General features: G+C 42.2%; 1 protein-coding gene across 1 annotated transcript; it reads left to right on the plus strand.

The window, feature by feature from the left end:
- The first annotated feature begins 5,215 nt into the window (after positions 1-5,215).
- LOC134163153 (ovalbumin-related protein Y-like) lies at positions 5,216-12,409 on the plus strand. Its single transcript, XM_062617750.1, has 8 exons — positions 5,216-5,837; positions 7,337-7,521; positions 8,176-8,226; positions 8,644-8,772; positions 9,567-9,684; positions 9,918-10,060; positions 10,400-10,555; positions 11,305-12,409. The coding sequence occupies exons 2-8, from the start codon at positions 7,354-7,356 to the stop codon at positions 11,704-11,706; spliced, it is 1,167 nt and encodes a 388-aa protein (XP_062473734.1). The 5' UTR covers positions 5,216-5,837; positions 7,337-7,353; the 3' UTR covers positions 11,707-12,409.
- The last annotated feature ends 4,511 nt before the right edge of the window (positions 12,410-16,920 follow it).

A 16,920-nucleotide genomic window follows, 5' to 3' on the forward strand; every position in this document is an offset into this window, starting at 1 on the left:
AAAGCAGATCTGTAAAGGGAAGCAGCTGCTGCTATGGGTCAGACAGCCACATTATTTGAATATCATCAGGATATTTGTGATACAGAATAAGCTGTTTTTCAGCGGTAAAACCAGCTATTTTACCAAGCATACTTTAATTTTTGTTCTTTGAAAACTAAAGCAATGATATGAACAGTTCCAAGAGATGCAAAATTTCAACATCTTAAGATTTATCATAAGCAGTTTATTCACTCCTTGCATCTCTTGTAGCCAGATGCGGTTAATCCAGTCCCTTAATTTTAAAAGCCTGTACACTTAAACAGTAAGATTTGAAAAGGGTTACATTTTCAAACTAGCCTTCCTATGATTATTAAACTGGAAAATGCTTAAAGTACAAATATATGCCTCACTGACCAATGTTGCTTCCTGAACAACAAATGTCAAAATGAAGGAATGGGAAAAAAGCAAAAGAGCCACAAGGCTTACAAGCAAGTACAATGTTTCTCAGCAGTATGAAGACAGGCTGAGAAAGTTGGGGCTGTTCAGCCTGGAGAAGAGAAGGCTGCGTGGAGACCTCATAGCAGCCTTCCAGTATCTGAAGGGGGCCTTTAGGGATGCTGGGGAGGGACTCTTCATTAGGGACTGTAGTAATAGGACAAGGGGTAATGGGTTAAAACTTAAACAGGGTAAGTTTAGATTGGATATAAGGAGGAAATTCTTTCCTGTTAGGGTGGTGAGGCACTGGAATAGGTTGCCCAGGGAGGTTGTGAATGCTCCATCCCTGTCAGTGTTCAAGACCGGGTTGGACGAGGCCTTGGGTGATACGGTTTAGTGTGAGGTGTCCCTGCCCATGGCAGGGGGGTTGGAACTTGATGATCTTAAGGTGCTTTCCAACCCTAACTATTCTATGTTTCTATAATTCTATGTTTCCCCTTTCTCAAAAGGGGAAACAGGATGCAGCAAAAAGTGCAAATTCAGCAGTACTGTACCAAACCTGCAACACAGTGCCAATGGCTATGACCTGGACCTGGTCACCACAAACCAGGCAGGAGGCACAATATTTAAAGAGCAGTGGAAAAGTATTCCCCAGGAAAGGGGTGTCAGACCTGGCCAGCGGGATGATGAATGCCTGGTGTGGCCTCTGAGCATTCCAAAACCCTAGGGATATTAGGGGCAAGCAGTCCTTCTTGCGTCCCAGAGAGATGGCTTTTGTGATTCAGACCCTGTGCTCTCAACCACCAACCAACCATGCAGTGGAAAGGTTCATATGCTTCAGGAGCATGGCTGGACCCAACACTCTGCATGAGAACCTCTGTGCTTTCACCTGGCAGGTTTCATTTCCAAGGCATGGTTCTGGTTCTCATTTTAACAATATTTTATTTTAGCAATTTAATAAAATTTAAACAATATTAAAATGCTCCAAAATGTTTTAGTTGAAAACAGAGAAAAATAAATAAACCTCTAAAACCTCCTTGTTGCTACTGGCCTTCCAAAGGCTTATGTTTTTTTTTGTTTTCTGAAGAATTAAGACCCTTTTACTCTGGCAGACTACTGTGCAGCACCAGAGGAAAGGCTTGGCAGGTAACACATGGGGGCAAGAAAAAGTCTGAAACCTTCTGCACCTCTTGATACAACTAACACACCTTTAGAAAGCACAAAGAGAGGCCCAGGTCTCCCCAGTATGACATGATGTTGCTCCCCGTACAACATGGAAACGGTACTCTGGGACTTGCCATACATTCCTATAGTAAGTGCCTTATCTGTACCACAGTACTTTGCATAGTAATGGAGAATAACCCTGCTGTCTCCATCTCCCTGGAGATCTTCCTTTACTTACAACACAAAATCACAGAACACCTGAGACTGGAAGTTACTTCTGTCAACTGTCTACACTAAGATCCCCTCTTCAAGCAAGGTCAGCTACAGCAACCCTGCTGGGTTTTGAATATTTCCAAGGATGGAGACTCCACAGCCTCTTTGGGCAGCCTGGCTTTATCTCCCTCCTCATAAGCAAATGTGTTTTCATATGTTTAAATAGAATTTATGCTACTTCAAGTTGTGTCAATTCTCTCTTGCCTAAAACACTAGAGAAAGTCTAGCTCCATCTTCTTTTCACCCTCCCATCAAATAAGTTATGCACCTGGATAAGACCATACTGAACTTTCTTCTCTCCAGGGTAACAAGTGCCATTTGGGCTACAAGCTCCTGTCTGAAGAAGCTTGACCAGACACCAAATTTTCTTCAGAGTGGGGAAAGAACACAGTCCGAAAGGACAATTGAGAGATAAACCATCATTGATAGCTACAGCAACAGGGTCTGCAGTGGCAACTAACTAAACAATCACTGGCAGTCACTCTGAGCCAGACAAACATGAAACAACCAAAATGCTCCTTTGTACTGTCAAAAGAGCACCAGAGTGGAGGGGAACTCAACTCTGGAGTTCTGCGTGGGCTCTTGTGATTGGATTGTGCTCTGGTCTGTGAGCTGACCTGGACTTCATATCCTTTTGGAAAGGCTCAAATGCTTGAGTCTGTTGGTTTAGGGACAGCACCACAATGAAATGCCTGTCAGAGTAAAGGACAGCAAAGCCTTAGCTGACCTCTTTCTTGGGACAAGCATTGTTGAAATGACATGTGGCAAAACACATCCTTTTGTTTTTGTGTGCATTACACAGCTGTTCTGGAAAGAGCAATCCATTGATGTGCCCAACAAAAAATGGAAATGCTAACAAAAACTGTAACCTGGCTTGTGTATTGGCATGCTTCTAGAGGAGTGTACTGTCCCTTCTGTACTGCAAAACAAAAAAATTCCTTTCACGGAATCATAGAATCACACAATGGTTTGGGTTGGAAGGAACCTTAAGTATCATCTAGTTCCAAAACCCCTGTCCAGGTCAGAGACACCTTCCAGTAGACCAGATTGCTCAAAGCCCCATCCAACCTGGCCTAGAAGGAATGAAGATTTTAGCATCAAAGCCAGGATGGTTATAACTGATGTGCACTCTCCCTTCAATCTTCCTATGATTCCTGCATCACCTTTTCTCCCAAGGTGCTCTGCCTCCCTCTTTAACCCTTAAGAAAGATGTTGCAGTGCTCCAGCTCTTATTAATGAATATATTCAACTAGGAATTATTTTAAAAAAACATGCTATTGCCAACAATATTAATGCTACAAATTGGCTGCTGTGAAACAACTGTACTGGCTTACTTGATATCTTTGTATCTTCTAAGTCACAAGCTGACTAGGATGATCCAAATGTGATTCAGGTAGACGGTGCATAAATGCCAAAGTGACAGACTGTACTGCTAGACAATTTGGTTGTCAAGAAAAAAGATTCAAGTCATACTGGAAAGTTATAACTGACAGGGTAGAACATATTGGCTAATCCTCTGACTTCTGAGCTGTAAAGTATATAACAATGGACCATGGCCATGCGTGTTAAAGCCTATTTGAACAGAATCAAAGCAGTCTTAAGCAGAAAAAGCAGAAGGGGCAGCAGATACAGGAACAGCTTGCACTTTAGAGAGTTCTGCCAGTCGTGCTATTAAAAGTATTCAGCACTGTACAGACACATTCACCTATTTAATCTGTCTTTCTACCATCATGGTGATACCATTTTCAGATAAACAGACTTAAACCAGTGGTGTAGTACCATTTATGTATCACTCCTGTGAGGGAATAGCTTACTGTCTTTACAAAAGATTTGCAGTGATGGGCTAACAATGTGAGGCAAGGGCTAAACATCTTTCCTCAAAAGCACGCTTGCTGCATAGCAATGGCTGTAGCAGACAAGCCTGGGTGTGTGTCGTTGTGCCATCTAAAATACTAGTGGTATGTAAGTACACCAGTCCAGACTGAGCTCTTCGCTGTTATTGCACTAGCATCTTCAGCTTAACAGGACTAGCAAGGACTGCCTTAAGGAGAAAGGCATGGAGAGTTCAGAGGCTTTTCACTTGTATAGACAACTAAAAGGGTTAAAGAGTTCACCTCTTTTTTTTTTTGCAGGAGCATGATTTGTTCTAAACAATTTCAGAGGCATTTTGTGTATTGACTTTGGATTTCTGTTTTAAAATCACATGGCATTCAGAGAGGTCAAAGCCGTTTCTTTTATTGTCTGTTCATTCTTTCATTACAAAGGAATTATGTGACTTTTCTGCTTGCTATTGTATATTATGACTGTCCTGCAGACCATGAATGTTTTTTCAGCTGTTTTCTTCACCTGATGTACCATGAAGTTACTTATGAAAGATCTGAAAAATGGTCTTTATATGCACAAAAGGCACATTTTGAATCTGGCATCTGGTGCTGTGACCTGTGGAAAAGGACAAACTCACCTTAAACTATTCCTCAAAATTTTAGCAGTGAGTTTGAATCCTTTTCTGGTTGTTCAGCCTGGAGAAGGCTCCAGTGAGACCTTAAAGCAGCCTTCCAGTACCTAAAGGGGTCTGCAAGAACGATGGAGAGGGACTTTTTACAAGGGCATGTAGTGACAGGACAAGGGGGGAATGGCTTTAAGTTAAAAAAGGAAATATTTAAATTAGATGGATTTCAGAAGACATTCTTTACTGTGAGGGTGGTGAGGCAATGGCACAGGCTGCACAGAGCAATTGTGGCTGCTCCATCCCTGGCAGTGTTCAAGGCCAGTCTGGACAGGGCTTTGAGCAATCTGGTCTAGTGGAAGGTGTCCCTGCCCATGTCAGGGGGCTTGGAACTAGATGAGCTTTAAGGTCCCTTCCAATCCTGATCATTCTATGATTCTATGGTACAATCTGACTGGGATCTAAATATCCTGATGCCTGAATTTGAAAAGCAACCTCAACCCTTGTTTCCCCAACACATTTTTCTTCAACTCTGTAATACTTCTCTATACAGATACTCTGAATATTACCTTTGAAATTAGTTTTTATTCCCACAATATGCTCACTAAAGGTTTTGTTCTACTGATGTGCTGTACAGACTGTGACTGCATCTGAGTTCCCTGAGTTAGATTGCTGTGGGATGAAAAGCTGTGAAACTGAGGTCTGTGAAACTGTGAAACAGTGGCACTGGGGAATTACATACATGTTTTTGCAGAATAATCTTTTTCAATATTATTAAATTTGGCAACTAACATTTGAAGGATGTGCTCTTTCTCAAGTTCCTTGGTAGCAGAAGTTTCCCCATTCTTCAGCAAGAGCAATGTACTCTGGTTGAAAGAAAGACCAGTGATGTTGGTAGTCCAGCCAGCAACAGGAGAGAGAAAAGCTGCAATAAGTACAGTGTGGGCATACCATAGCAAGCAGTCCTTCAGATGCTGATCTTAATAATTTTTTTGAGTTAATAGAACAAAGAGTCTGAAAGGGGACTGGCCTGTCAGTACTCATTACAGAGGAATAACTAAGAAATAAACTCAAAATTCCTTAGAGACATTCTGCAAGGCTCAACTTCTCACATTTTTTATTTTCATGAGCTATGCCACACTATTTCCTGCCATTATAAAATCATACTTACAATTCAAGTTCCAATGAATAGCTTTTTCACTATTTTTGCTTCAGCTATTTCAAGACGATCCTTTCTTTTCTGCAAGGTTTCATGTGCTATATGAATAAATCTCCCATTCTGGACATGTTAGGGATTTTAGTGGAAAATTCTTTCATTCAGGCATTCAGGCTTTTTTTTTTTTTTTTTAAAGAATGGACTTATTCCAAGTAAAAGTACACATCTGACATTGAGATCCATCCATCATTTTATTTGTTAAACACAGAACAGGCAGCGTGGGGCGTGTCACAAAATTACACATATATTCCCAGGAGTTCGGCAAGTCTACACCAAGTACAGCTGAGAAGCTGTACTATTACCTTTGCAGGTGAAGCTGAAAAGGTAAGCACTTCTTTTGATGATGATTGAAGTTCTCTTCTGCAATTTAGGAAAAATTGTCTGTAACAAAACTTGCAAAAAGCTTTGTTGATGTAACCTCATGTTTGTGACTTTCAGTGTTAGTTGAAGAAACAAATGATTAAAGGATGCCTTCTGCCGACACCTCACCTCACCTTCACATGCGTTCTGCATTACTTTACTGTTTCATATTCTACCATGCATAAAAGTCAAAGTATTTGTTTGTATGAACTAACGTTTTGTTTAATAGCTTTTTCACGTTGAAAACTGGTGATATGCTGTGACAACCTTTCTTCCTTTTTCTTCTATCCCTTTAATTTTTCATTAAGGATTAAAAGACAAAATTGAATTTGCTTAAATTCCAGAGGGTGCAGCTAAAGCTCACTTGCAGGTTTTATGGATATTCTCTGAATGAAATTAAGGAATGCAGTGTGCTCAGGTGACCCCAGCATACTGCAGCTCTGTATTGTCTTTTAGTCGCATTTTCTAAGATTAAAGAAAAAACTCACCACCCTAGCAAGGTTCTCTCTCTTTGTGTCAACATGTGGGAAACTGTAAGTGGTATAGATGCTATACTGTTGTATTAGACTTTACAGTATTGTATTTTCTATTCTGTATTGTCTCCTTTATTAAAAAATAATTTCCTCCAGTGTTATACAAAATGTGAGGTGCTGAAAATACAGGGAAAATTTTACAAGGATGTGAGGAAAAGGGCAGAAAAATACTTAAATACAGAAGATGTGAAGAGCTCTGCAAATTAATCAAAAGGCTGAACAAGCACTGTCTTATTAAAGGGTGTATTTTATGGAAAAGGTGATAAAAAATTAAAGAACGCTTTTTTGAAACAGTGAGATGCAATTAACGATACGCCTTTATAATCCCGTTTAAAGAAGTAAAAGTAATGTTGCTAATTTTGGGGGCCTCTGATAAAGTAGGTGGTGTAAGAATCTATCTTCTCTGGGCTGAAATTAGAATAAATCTAACAAAACTTATGCTGTTGTTTCAGACATGTACATTGTATACTGAAATTAACATCAGTTTGGATCATAGATGGCTGACCTGTTAATCTCTTTATTGATCTTAAAAGTGATGTTAAGAATGATAGTGAAGAGCCTGATTTAGAGTCTCAAAAATATCTATGTTGATTCTTTTTTTCTTAAGAGACAAGACTGTTAATATGCTTCTTTCAAGGTAACTAATATTCTTTGCAACATTTTCAACTATATGGTGTACATATACAGAGAGGGAGAAATCAAGTTTCAAATAAGACAATCACCAGTTTATGCATAATCTGTACCTACCCAGCACGTTCATTGCTCATGAATCCAAAAGCACGCCTGCCTTTTAAATCCATACCACTGGATTCTGTTTGTTGCAAAGAAAAACCTTATGCACTGAGCTCAGCGGTTCAAGTGTACTGACTTTCTTGCATTACCATTATTGTATTTCAATATAATAAGCCAGACTCTTTCTGTTTGCTTTAGACAGCATTGATTTCACAATGGGCTCCATCAGTGAAGCAAATGCAGAATTTGCTTTTGATGTTTTCAAAGAGCTGAAAGTCCACCATGTTAACGACAACATCTTCTACTCCTCCCTGAGCATCATTTCAACCCTGGCCATGGTCTATCTGGGAGCAAGAGGTAACACTCAGTCTCAGATGGAGAAGGTAAGTTACTTGACATGGGTGTAAAGTGACCTCTGCTTGTGCTTGTTGCTCCTTCTAAGTAATATCACTGAAATATACTAACCACTGATGAGCTTGTCACCTGTTTTAATATAAAAGAGTAAGCCATAGTCACAAAATGGAGAATTGGTTTGAGAGTTATTCTGAGAAAATACTAAGGAAAGTTGCATATTGTCACTATAAGGGGCAGTTAGTTATGACCTAGGAAAAAAATATCAAGGACAACAACAAAATAGATTAGCAGTTGTCAAATTTTATGGTTTGCTTTTTTTTGGTCTAAATTCTGACATCTTCCAGATAATGTGCTCAGGTTGTTTTTTTTTTTATATATAAAAACCACAAACCCCAGGAAGAAAGGAATACAATTAGCAGTACGTATGGAACTCATTTAATTTCTAGACATCCAAAGAAAAACTATCATCTAAGAAAACAGTATTATTTACAGTTCCCAAGAAGGCCACAGAGGGTTTAAACCAATTGCAAGCTCACTTGTGAATTTTTAGTTCATCTGTGTTTTCAGTTAGCAATATATTTTTCTGAGCCAACAACTCAATGTTAAGCATCATGTGTAAATCTCAAATTCACATAATTCTTGGTCATGTTTGTTATTTCTACCACTGGCTTTTTCTCTTGCAGGTTCTTCACTTTGATAACATTACAGGAGTTGGAGATGCTATTGACTCTGAGGTAGAGAATAACCTGATACGCCTTTCTGTCTGATTTTCTCCTCAGAACAAAACAGTTTCAGACCCTGTCAAAAACTCTGGTAATATTCTCAAACCAAGAGTGTCAGTGACACAAACACAACTGCGCTCTTAGAAAACACACTTTTCAGGGGACTTACCTTGAGAAGGATGAACAATGCACCACCACCACAGCACCTGCTGTCCCAAAGGTGACAGTCCTATATCTGTGGGGGAGGATTCCATTGCAGACTGACTCTTAACTTATAGGGACAACCCTTTAAGGTCTTATGTCATAGTAGGGGCAGTTGGAATGAGATGATCTTAAGGTCCTTCCCAACTCTAACCATTCTATGATTCTATGATACTATAAGAAGAAACTAATGCAATGTGTCTTCTTATTTTCATGTCATCACCTCAGTGTGGCACTTCTGAATACATCCATAATGCATTCAGGGATCTTCTCTCAGACCTCACCATGCTGAATGCTACATACTCGCTGAAGTTTGCTGACAAACTCTATATTGAAAAAACATACCCCATTCTTACGGTGAGTTGTACTGGGACCTGACTTCTGCAGGATTTCCCATAAAGGCCCTGTGACTCCACCCTACAGAAGCACCACCATCACCAACCTGCTGTTGTTGATGAAAAAGTGGTTGTGAGCCATAAGGGGAACTTGCTCAGAATGACTTTGAACCTTCTTGTGGTTGTTATATGGAGGTCAGGCAAAAGCATAATGGCATAAAATACACCCATATTGCAGCAGTCATAGACAGTAATCAAGATAGCTGTTCATTTGCTAGAATATGTCTCTTAATGAAAAATTTAACTTTTAAGGGAAATGAAAAATATTTTATGACTTGAAAGCACAAAGACTGAAATTGTCATATTTGCATTTTTTTTTTCCAAGGCCAAATATCAAATCTTCCCAGTGAAAGGAAGCTTTGGTTTTGGAATCTAAGAATGGAGGAACACAGTATTAAAAATAAAAAGCAGTCACAAAGAAAAGGAAACAAACATTGTTTGTCCTTAAAAATGTTTATTTTATTCTTATTATTTATTTATTAAACTGAACATGTTCTAGTAAAATTATGAAAATATTTAAAAAATTAAATTTAAAATCCTATCTTAAAAAAAGTGCTGATCTAAGTATTTGAAGTAGTCTTTCTTATACAGCTTTAAGATTCAGTTACAGGAAGACAGCAGTGACTGACATGTTCAAACATAGGGGCATAGGTTCACTGTTCTTTTAACCATTCTGCTTCATTTCAGTCTTGCATTTCACATTCATACATTTTCAAGTACTCATCTGTCTGACAACAGCAATCCTTCTGCTTACAGGAATACTTAAAGTGTGCAAAGAAATTCTACAAAGCAGGTATGGAAGAAGTTGACTTCAAAACAGCTGCAGAGGAAGCAAGACAGCTCATTAATTCTTGGGTGGAGAAAGAGACAAATGGTGAGGACTGAAAAATGGGTAGCAGATATTTTCCCCCACCTACCGTAATCTATACCCTTGTCTTCTTCTCCTCATAATGTCTAGGGAAAAGAGGTCAAGCAAAAGCAGGTTGCTTATTGCTACGAAAACAAAATTCCACAAAGTGGCACCCCTCCATCCCCATGCCCTTCATTGCAGGTATTTGTGCACACCAAGTGTAACTTATCACTCTCTGCCCTGACTCTTTCTTAAAGGACAGATCCAAGATTTCCTTGTGGCAGGCTCTGTTAATCCAGATACTGCACTGGTCCTTGTGAATGCCATTTACTTCAAAGCGATATGGAAGACAGCATTTAAAGAAGAAGACACTCGGGAAGCACCCTTCAGTGTGACAGAGGTAGGAGGGCATGGACCCATCTTCTGGCCAGGACAGCTGTTGGCTTGCACAGCCAACCTGTTACACATACAGCCTGTTGCTGTCACAGGTTGGATGATTTAGCTAGGTCCCTCACTGCCAGAGCCTGGGCCTAAGCCCATGGGGTGTTTGCATGAGTTGTGTATGACCAGGCTTCCAGGGCACACCAGCATGTAAGAGAGGAAAATGGAGACACAGGTCTTTTTCAAAGGCAGCATGCTTCAAGATCAATTCCTGTCCCTTTCAAAGAATTTGTACTTTTGCCTGCTCAAAGAAAAATTCACTCCCCAGTCACATTATCTCACGTTTGTGTTTCTGCAGCAAGAAAGCAGACCTGTGCAAATGATGTGTCAGAACAGTACCTTCAAAATGGGAATTGTGCCTTCAGAGAAAATTAAGATCCTGGAGCTGCCATATGCCAGTGGAAAGCTGAGCATGCTGGTGCTGTTGCCTGACGATGTCTCTGGTCTGGAGCAGGTATGGCCCTGTCAGGGGAAACAGAAGAGGTACCAGTTCAGTAGGACCTGGCTGCCACCAGATCTTTTGCTGTCCATTTACATCCCAGCTGCCTACCCCATGGTTGTGCTGAGCAGGTGGGGGAGCACAAAAGCCCCCCCAAGTGCTACCAAGTGCTCAGGCTGAGACTGGCATCTTAGAAGAGCACTGGGCTCCATGCTCATAAAACAAAAGTAAAGGAGAATAGTGCTCCTATAGCCCTGAATCAGTTGTTATATGCATCGGTCTCCATCAGGTACCAGAAACAGACATGCTAGCAAGATTTTTTTAAAATCTTGAGTGACTTCAGTCTTCCAGGAAGGCACTCAAGGGTTTGCTAAGTAAGAAAACCTTATCTGAGGGGAACTAAAAAATGGAAGTGATGAGGAAGACCGTACAGGAGCTGACTAAAAGGAATGTGGGAAACGCAGTACTAGAAAGGAACTAAGGTGAGGGAAGTGATCAATAAAATATATACCAGGAGGAACAGTTCTTTTGATCTGATGAGGAAATTTTAAGATGACAATGTTTTGGAGAACTTCATTAAGACAGATGATACATAGGTCATAGTCAGGAGGAAGCATACGATATAAGCAAATATATTTAAGATAAGTATCAGTTCTATTGTGTACACAAACTAAATGAAAAATATAGTAGCGAATGCTATAAACACAGCCATTAAGGCCCTTGCACTTTCGTCTCAGGCATTTTATTCCTGTCTCTCTTTGCAGATTGAGAAAAAAATCAACTTTGATAAATTTAAGGAGTGGACCAGTCCCAGTGTGATGGAAAAGAAGAGAGTGAAAGTGTACCTCCCGCGCATGAAGATTGAGGAAAAATACAACCTCATAGCTGTCTTAAAGGCCTTGGGTATGACTGACCTGTTCAGCTCTTCAGCTGATCTGTCTGGAATCTCTTCAGCAAAGAGCCTGAAGATATCAGAGGCCGTCCATATGACATACATGGAAGTCAATGAAGAGGGCACTGAGATGGCTGGCTCAGCAGATGTGATTGGAGACATCAAACAATCTTCTGAGTTTGAAGAGTTTAAGGCTGACCGCCCTTTCCTTTTCTTCATCAAACATAATCCAACCAACTTCATCCTTTTTGTTGGTAAATATTGTTCTCCCTAAGAAGAAAAGGAGCTGGAAATGAAGTTTGTCTTCCCCTCAGAAACAGATCCCCTTTACTGTAGGATTGTAGTATAATCTCATCTCTTCAATATTTTCTCCAAATGGAAAGCCTTCAATATCTAGTGAGATGTCCTTGAAGAAGTGTATGACTTTTCAAATGTTTAGGTGCAGGTATTTCTGCTCACACCACTTTTATTCAGGACTTATATCCAAGAGTGAATGAGAATTTCAGGAGGTAGTTTAGGAATATCTCCCATCACCATTGAATAACTTGAGAGACAGGCTAGTGTTTTGATTTTTGTGTGAAATACTTCCACTTTAATAGACAATCTGGTTTCTCTATAGGTGGTTAGTGAAAGAAACACAGCTTTCAGAATAACCCAGTTCCTTTATGGACAGCCACCACTGAATTGATGCCTGGGCAACTTGCAGACATAATTCTGTGCTTTAGCAAAGCATTCTTCTTCCAGGAATGCATGTGCGCTTCTTTGTGCTGCATGTTAGTATAAGGCTGTGTCTCTCTGTGCCTGTGTCTGTCTCTCTTGTTCTGAGGAAACATCTAGAAAGTCCACCATTTCTTCATAGATTATCATCTCCAAATACAATATCTTCCTGACAGACACAATTTTGCACCTTCATTGCAGTGATGTACCATTGATTTTGTGAATGTTAATTGGTGGTCCTTCTATTTATTCCAATAAAAGCATTACAAAATAAACATGTCATTGTCATTACCTATCCTATAGAAGGACTACAGACCCCTGGGGGAGGTGGTTAGGGGCTCTGGAGCTCAGATAGTCTTTTCATCAATTCTCCAGGATACAGGGGATGACCTAAAACAAGCTAGGAGGATTGGCCAGGTTAATAAATGGTTAAAAGGGTGGTGTCATAGTCAGGGGTTTGGGTGTCTTGAACACGGGACCCAAGCTTGTAGGCCAGGCCTAGTGGGGGCTGGTGGAGCTGGTCTAAGGGAAAGAGCAGTTTTGGCAGGAGGCTTGCCAGACTGGTCAAGGATGATTTAAACTAGATGTGTTGGGGGAGGGGGGCATCATTCCATTCCAACACACCCAGTCAGTTGCCAGAACCTATAATAAATGCTTGGAGCACTGTAGAGATATCCCAGCCATTCCAGCCAATGAGCCGGCTTCAGTTGGAGCTCAGCTCAGATGCCTCTATACAAATGCCCGTAGCACGGGGAACAAACAAGAGGAACTAGAGATGTGTGCACGTGTACGGGGGTATGATATAATAGGCATCACAGAAACGTGGTGGGATGGCTCCTATGACTGGAGTGTTGGAATGGAAGGTTACAGGCTCTTTAGAAAAGACAGGCCTGGCAGGCAGGGAGGGGGAGTTGCCCTTTATGTTAGGGATAGGCTGGAGAGTATGGAACTCTGTCTGGGGACAGGTGAGCAGTTAACAGAGTTTGTGGGTCAGGGTTAAAGGGACTATAGCTATGGGAGACATTACTGTGGGGATCTGTTACAGACCGCCTGATCAAGGAGAACCTGCGGATGAAGCACTCCATAGACAGATAGGAAAAGCCTCGCGCTCGCAGGCCCTTGTTCTCATGGGTGACTTCAACCACCCTGACATCTGTTGGAAGGACGGTACGGCCCGGCACAAGCAATCCAGGAGGTTCCTCGATTGTGTGGAAGACAACTTCTTTCTGCAAGTAATAAAGGAGCCGACAAGGAGAGGTGCCATGCTTGACCTCGTGCTCCCCAACAGGGAAGGGCTCATTGGAAATGTGACTCTCCAGGGCAGCCTTGGATGCAGCGATCATGAGATGGTCGAATTTCAGATCCTCAGGACAGTGAGAAGAGCATGCAGCAAGCTCACTGCCCTGGACTTCAAAAGAGCAGACTTTGGCCTCTTCAGGAACCTGCTTAGGAAGGTTCCATGGGATACAGCCCTAGAGGGCAGGGGGGCCCAAGCCTGTTGGTTGATATTCAAAGATCACCTGCTACAAGCTCAGGAGTGTTGCATCCCAACCAGAAGGAAGTGCAGCAGGAGGGCCAGGAGACCTCCTTGGATGGATAAGGAGCTCCTGAGGAAAATTCAGATGAAAAAAGAGGCTTATAATAAGTGGAAGCAAGGACAGGTGGCATGGGAAGAGTACAGGGATGTTGTCCGGGAAGCTAGGGACCAGGTTAGGAAAGCTAAGGCCCAGTTAGAATTAAACTCAGCTAGAGGTATTAAAGATAACAGGAAGGGATTCTACAAGTACATAGCAAATAAAAAACAGACTAGAGAAAATGTAGGCCCCCTCAGGAAGCTCTTGGGAGAACTGGCTACACAGGATTTGGAGAAGGCTGAGGTTCTGAATGACTTCTTTGCCTCTGTCTTCACTGGCAAAGGCTCTGGCCAAACCACCCAAGTCTTGGAAGGCAGATGCAGGGACTGTGAGAATGAAGACCCTAGGCCCACTGTAGGAGTGGAACTGGTTTGAGACCATCTTAAAAATCTGAATGTGCACAAGTCCATGGGTCCCGATGACATCCATCCGTGGGTCCTGAAGGAGCTGGTGAATGAAGTTGTGAAGCCTCTGGCCATCATATTTGAAAAATCATGGCAGTCAGGTGAAGTTTCCGATGACTGGAAAAGGGAAATATAACGCCCATTTTCAAGAAGGGGAAAATGGATGAGCCGGGGAATTACAGACCAGTCAGTCTCACCTCTGTGCCTGGCAAAATCTTGGAGCAGATTCTCCTGGAAGGCATGCTAAGGCACATGAAAAACAACAAGGTGCTTGGTGACAGCCAGCATGGCTTCACTAAGGGGAAATCCTGCCTGACCAATTTGGTGGCCTTCTATGATGGGGCTACGGAACTGATGGACAGGGGTAGAGCAGTTGATGTCGTCTACCTGGACTTGTGTAAAGTGTTTGACACTGTCCCACACAACATCCTTGTCTCTAAATTGGAGCAACATCAATTTGATAGGTGGACCACTCGGTGGATAAAGAACTGGCTGGATGGCCACACGCAAAGAGTTGTGGTCAATGGCTCAATGTCTGGCTGGAGACCAGTAATGAGTGGTGTCCCTCAGGGATAGGTGTTGGGACTGGTCTTGTTCAACATCTTTGTTGGTGGCATGGACAGTGGGATTGAGTGTGCCCTCAGCAAGTTTGCCGATGACACCAAGCTGTGTGGTTTGGTTGATACTCTGGAGGGAAGGAATGCCATCCAGAGGGACCTCGACACGCTTGTGAGGTGGGCTGATGGCAACCTCATGAAGTTTAACCATGACAAGTGCAAGGTCCTACACCTGGGTCGGAGCAATCCCATGCACAGCTACAGGTTGGGCAGAGAAGAGATTCACAGCAGCCCTGAGGAGAAGGACTTGGGGGTGTTGGTTGATGAGAAAATGAACATGGGCCAGCAGTGTGCGCTTGCAGCCCAGAAAGCCAACCGTATCCTGGGCTGCATCAAAAGGAGCATGACCAGCAGATTGAAGGAGGTGATCCTGCCCCTCTACTCTGCTCTCGTGACACCTCACCTGGAGTATTGTGTGCAGTTCTGGTGTCCTCAACATAAAAAGGACATGGAACTGTTGGAACAAGTCCAGAGAAGGGCCATGAGGATGATCAGGGGAGTGGAGCACCTCCCGTATGAAGACAGGCTGAGGAAGTTGGGGCTGTTCAGCCTGGAGAAGAGAAGGCTGCGTGGAGACCTCATAGCAGCCTTCCAGTATCTGAAGGGGGCCTTTAGGGATGCTGGGGATGGACTGTTCATTAGGGACTGTAGTTATAGGACAAGGGGTAATGGGTTCAAACTTAAACAGGGGAAGTTTAGATTGGATATAAGAAGGAAATTCTTTCCTGTTAGGGTGGTGAGGCACTGGAATGGGTTGTCCAGGGAGGTTGTGAATGCTCCATCCCTGCCAGTGTTCAAGACCAGGTTGGACGAGGCCTTGGGTGATATGATTTAGCATAAGGTGTCCCTGCCTACAGCAGGGGGGTTGGAACTAGATGATCTTAAGGTCCTTTCCAACCCTAACTATTCTATGATTCTGTGATTCTGTTCTGGGTTACTGCACCACACAACCCGACACATATTATATAGTGGGTAGTGGGACAGAAGTGGGTTAGAATAGGATTCGGATCTTATTTTCAAAACCAGAATGTAGCCATATAGCCACTAAAGAGCTTTTGAGCTTAAGCAAGGTAAGCCCTATAGCTCCTTTTCTTACCTTCAGCTTATGTCCATACGGCACATCAATAACTAATTTTGCTATTGTATTCCCAGCTTTAAAAGATTTCCCCTGTAAATATATGTCCTGGGTTCAGCAGTAGCAGTCATTTTTCACCGTCTTAGTAGCTGGTGCAGTGCTGTGTTTTGACTTTTGGCCTGGGAACAGAGCTGATAACAAGGATGTTTTAGTCTGACCAAGGACTTTGTGAGTCTCATGCTCTGCCAGGGAGGAGGGGAAGCCGGGAGGAAGCAGAGACAGGACACCTGACCCAAGCTAGCCAAAGAGGTATTCCATACCACAGCATGTCATGCCCGGGATGTAACTGAGAGTCACCCCAAAGGGCTAGGACTGCGGGTTGGACGAGGTATCGGTGCTTGGTCGGGCTGGGGGGGGCAAGTTATCGGTTGGCTGGTGGTGAGGTGTTGTATTCTCTTCCCTTGTTATTTCCTTTATCATTATTATTATTGGTGGTAGCAGTAGTGATTTGTGTTATACCTTAGTTACTAAACTGTTCTTATCTCAACCCGTGGGAGTTGCATTCTTTTCAATTCTCCTCTCTGTCCCCCTGGGAGTAGGGGGAGGGAAAGAAGGGGGGGAGTGAGTGAACGAGCTGCCTGACTGGTTTTAAACCACGACAATATATCAAGGTGATGCCTAAGAGATATAACTTCAAAAACATGAGGAGAGTGTCTTAAAAGTTGGACTGCTTAAGCTCTCTATTACCCACAAGAATCATAGGAGGAAATATTTCTTATTGCTTTTTGATGTAATAGTCCTCTAGGACATGTTATTTCCTATGTCATGGTTTTTCAGGTTACAGTTTATCCAATTGAAAGGATTATTAGTGTTAATTGCTGAGTTAAGCAACCTTCTTTCTGGTGGGATACATACGCAGAACTGCAGTTTACAGTATCAGTACTTAAAAAATGCTTACAAAAGGAGACACATACATGGCAGATTTTGGGGCTGCCTCAACCATTTGTAAAGTCAGCAGTAAATATAACTTGAAATCATGCT

This window comes from Pezoporus occidentalis, unplaced genomic scaffold, assembly GCF_034315485.1.
Source record: "Pezoporus occidentalis ecotype Australia unplaced genomic scaffold, CSIRO_AGI_Poc_V1 ctg2, whole genome shotgun sequence".
NCBI lineage: Eukaryota > Metazoa > Chordata > Aves > Psittaciformes > Psittacidae > Pezoporus > Pezoporus occidentalis.

Bases quoted from the DNA above. Each gene is read 5' to 3' on its own strand.
- LOC134163153 (XM_062617750.1), top strand. From the start codon at position 7,354: ATGGGCTCCATCAGTGAAGCAAATGCAGAATTTGCTTTTGATGTTTTC. The intron at 9,685-9,917 runs GTGAGGACTGAA...TCTTTCTTAAAG, and splicing joins GGTGGAGAAAGAGACAAATG to GACAGATCCAAGATTTCCTT. The intron at 10,556-11,304 runs GTATGGCCCTGT...CTCTCTTTGCAG, and splicing joins ATGTCTCTGGTCTGGAGCAG to ATTGAGAAAAAAATCAACTT.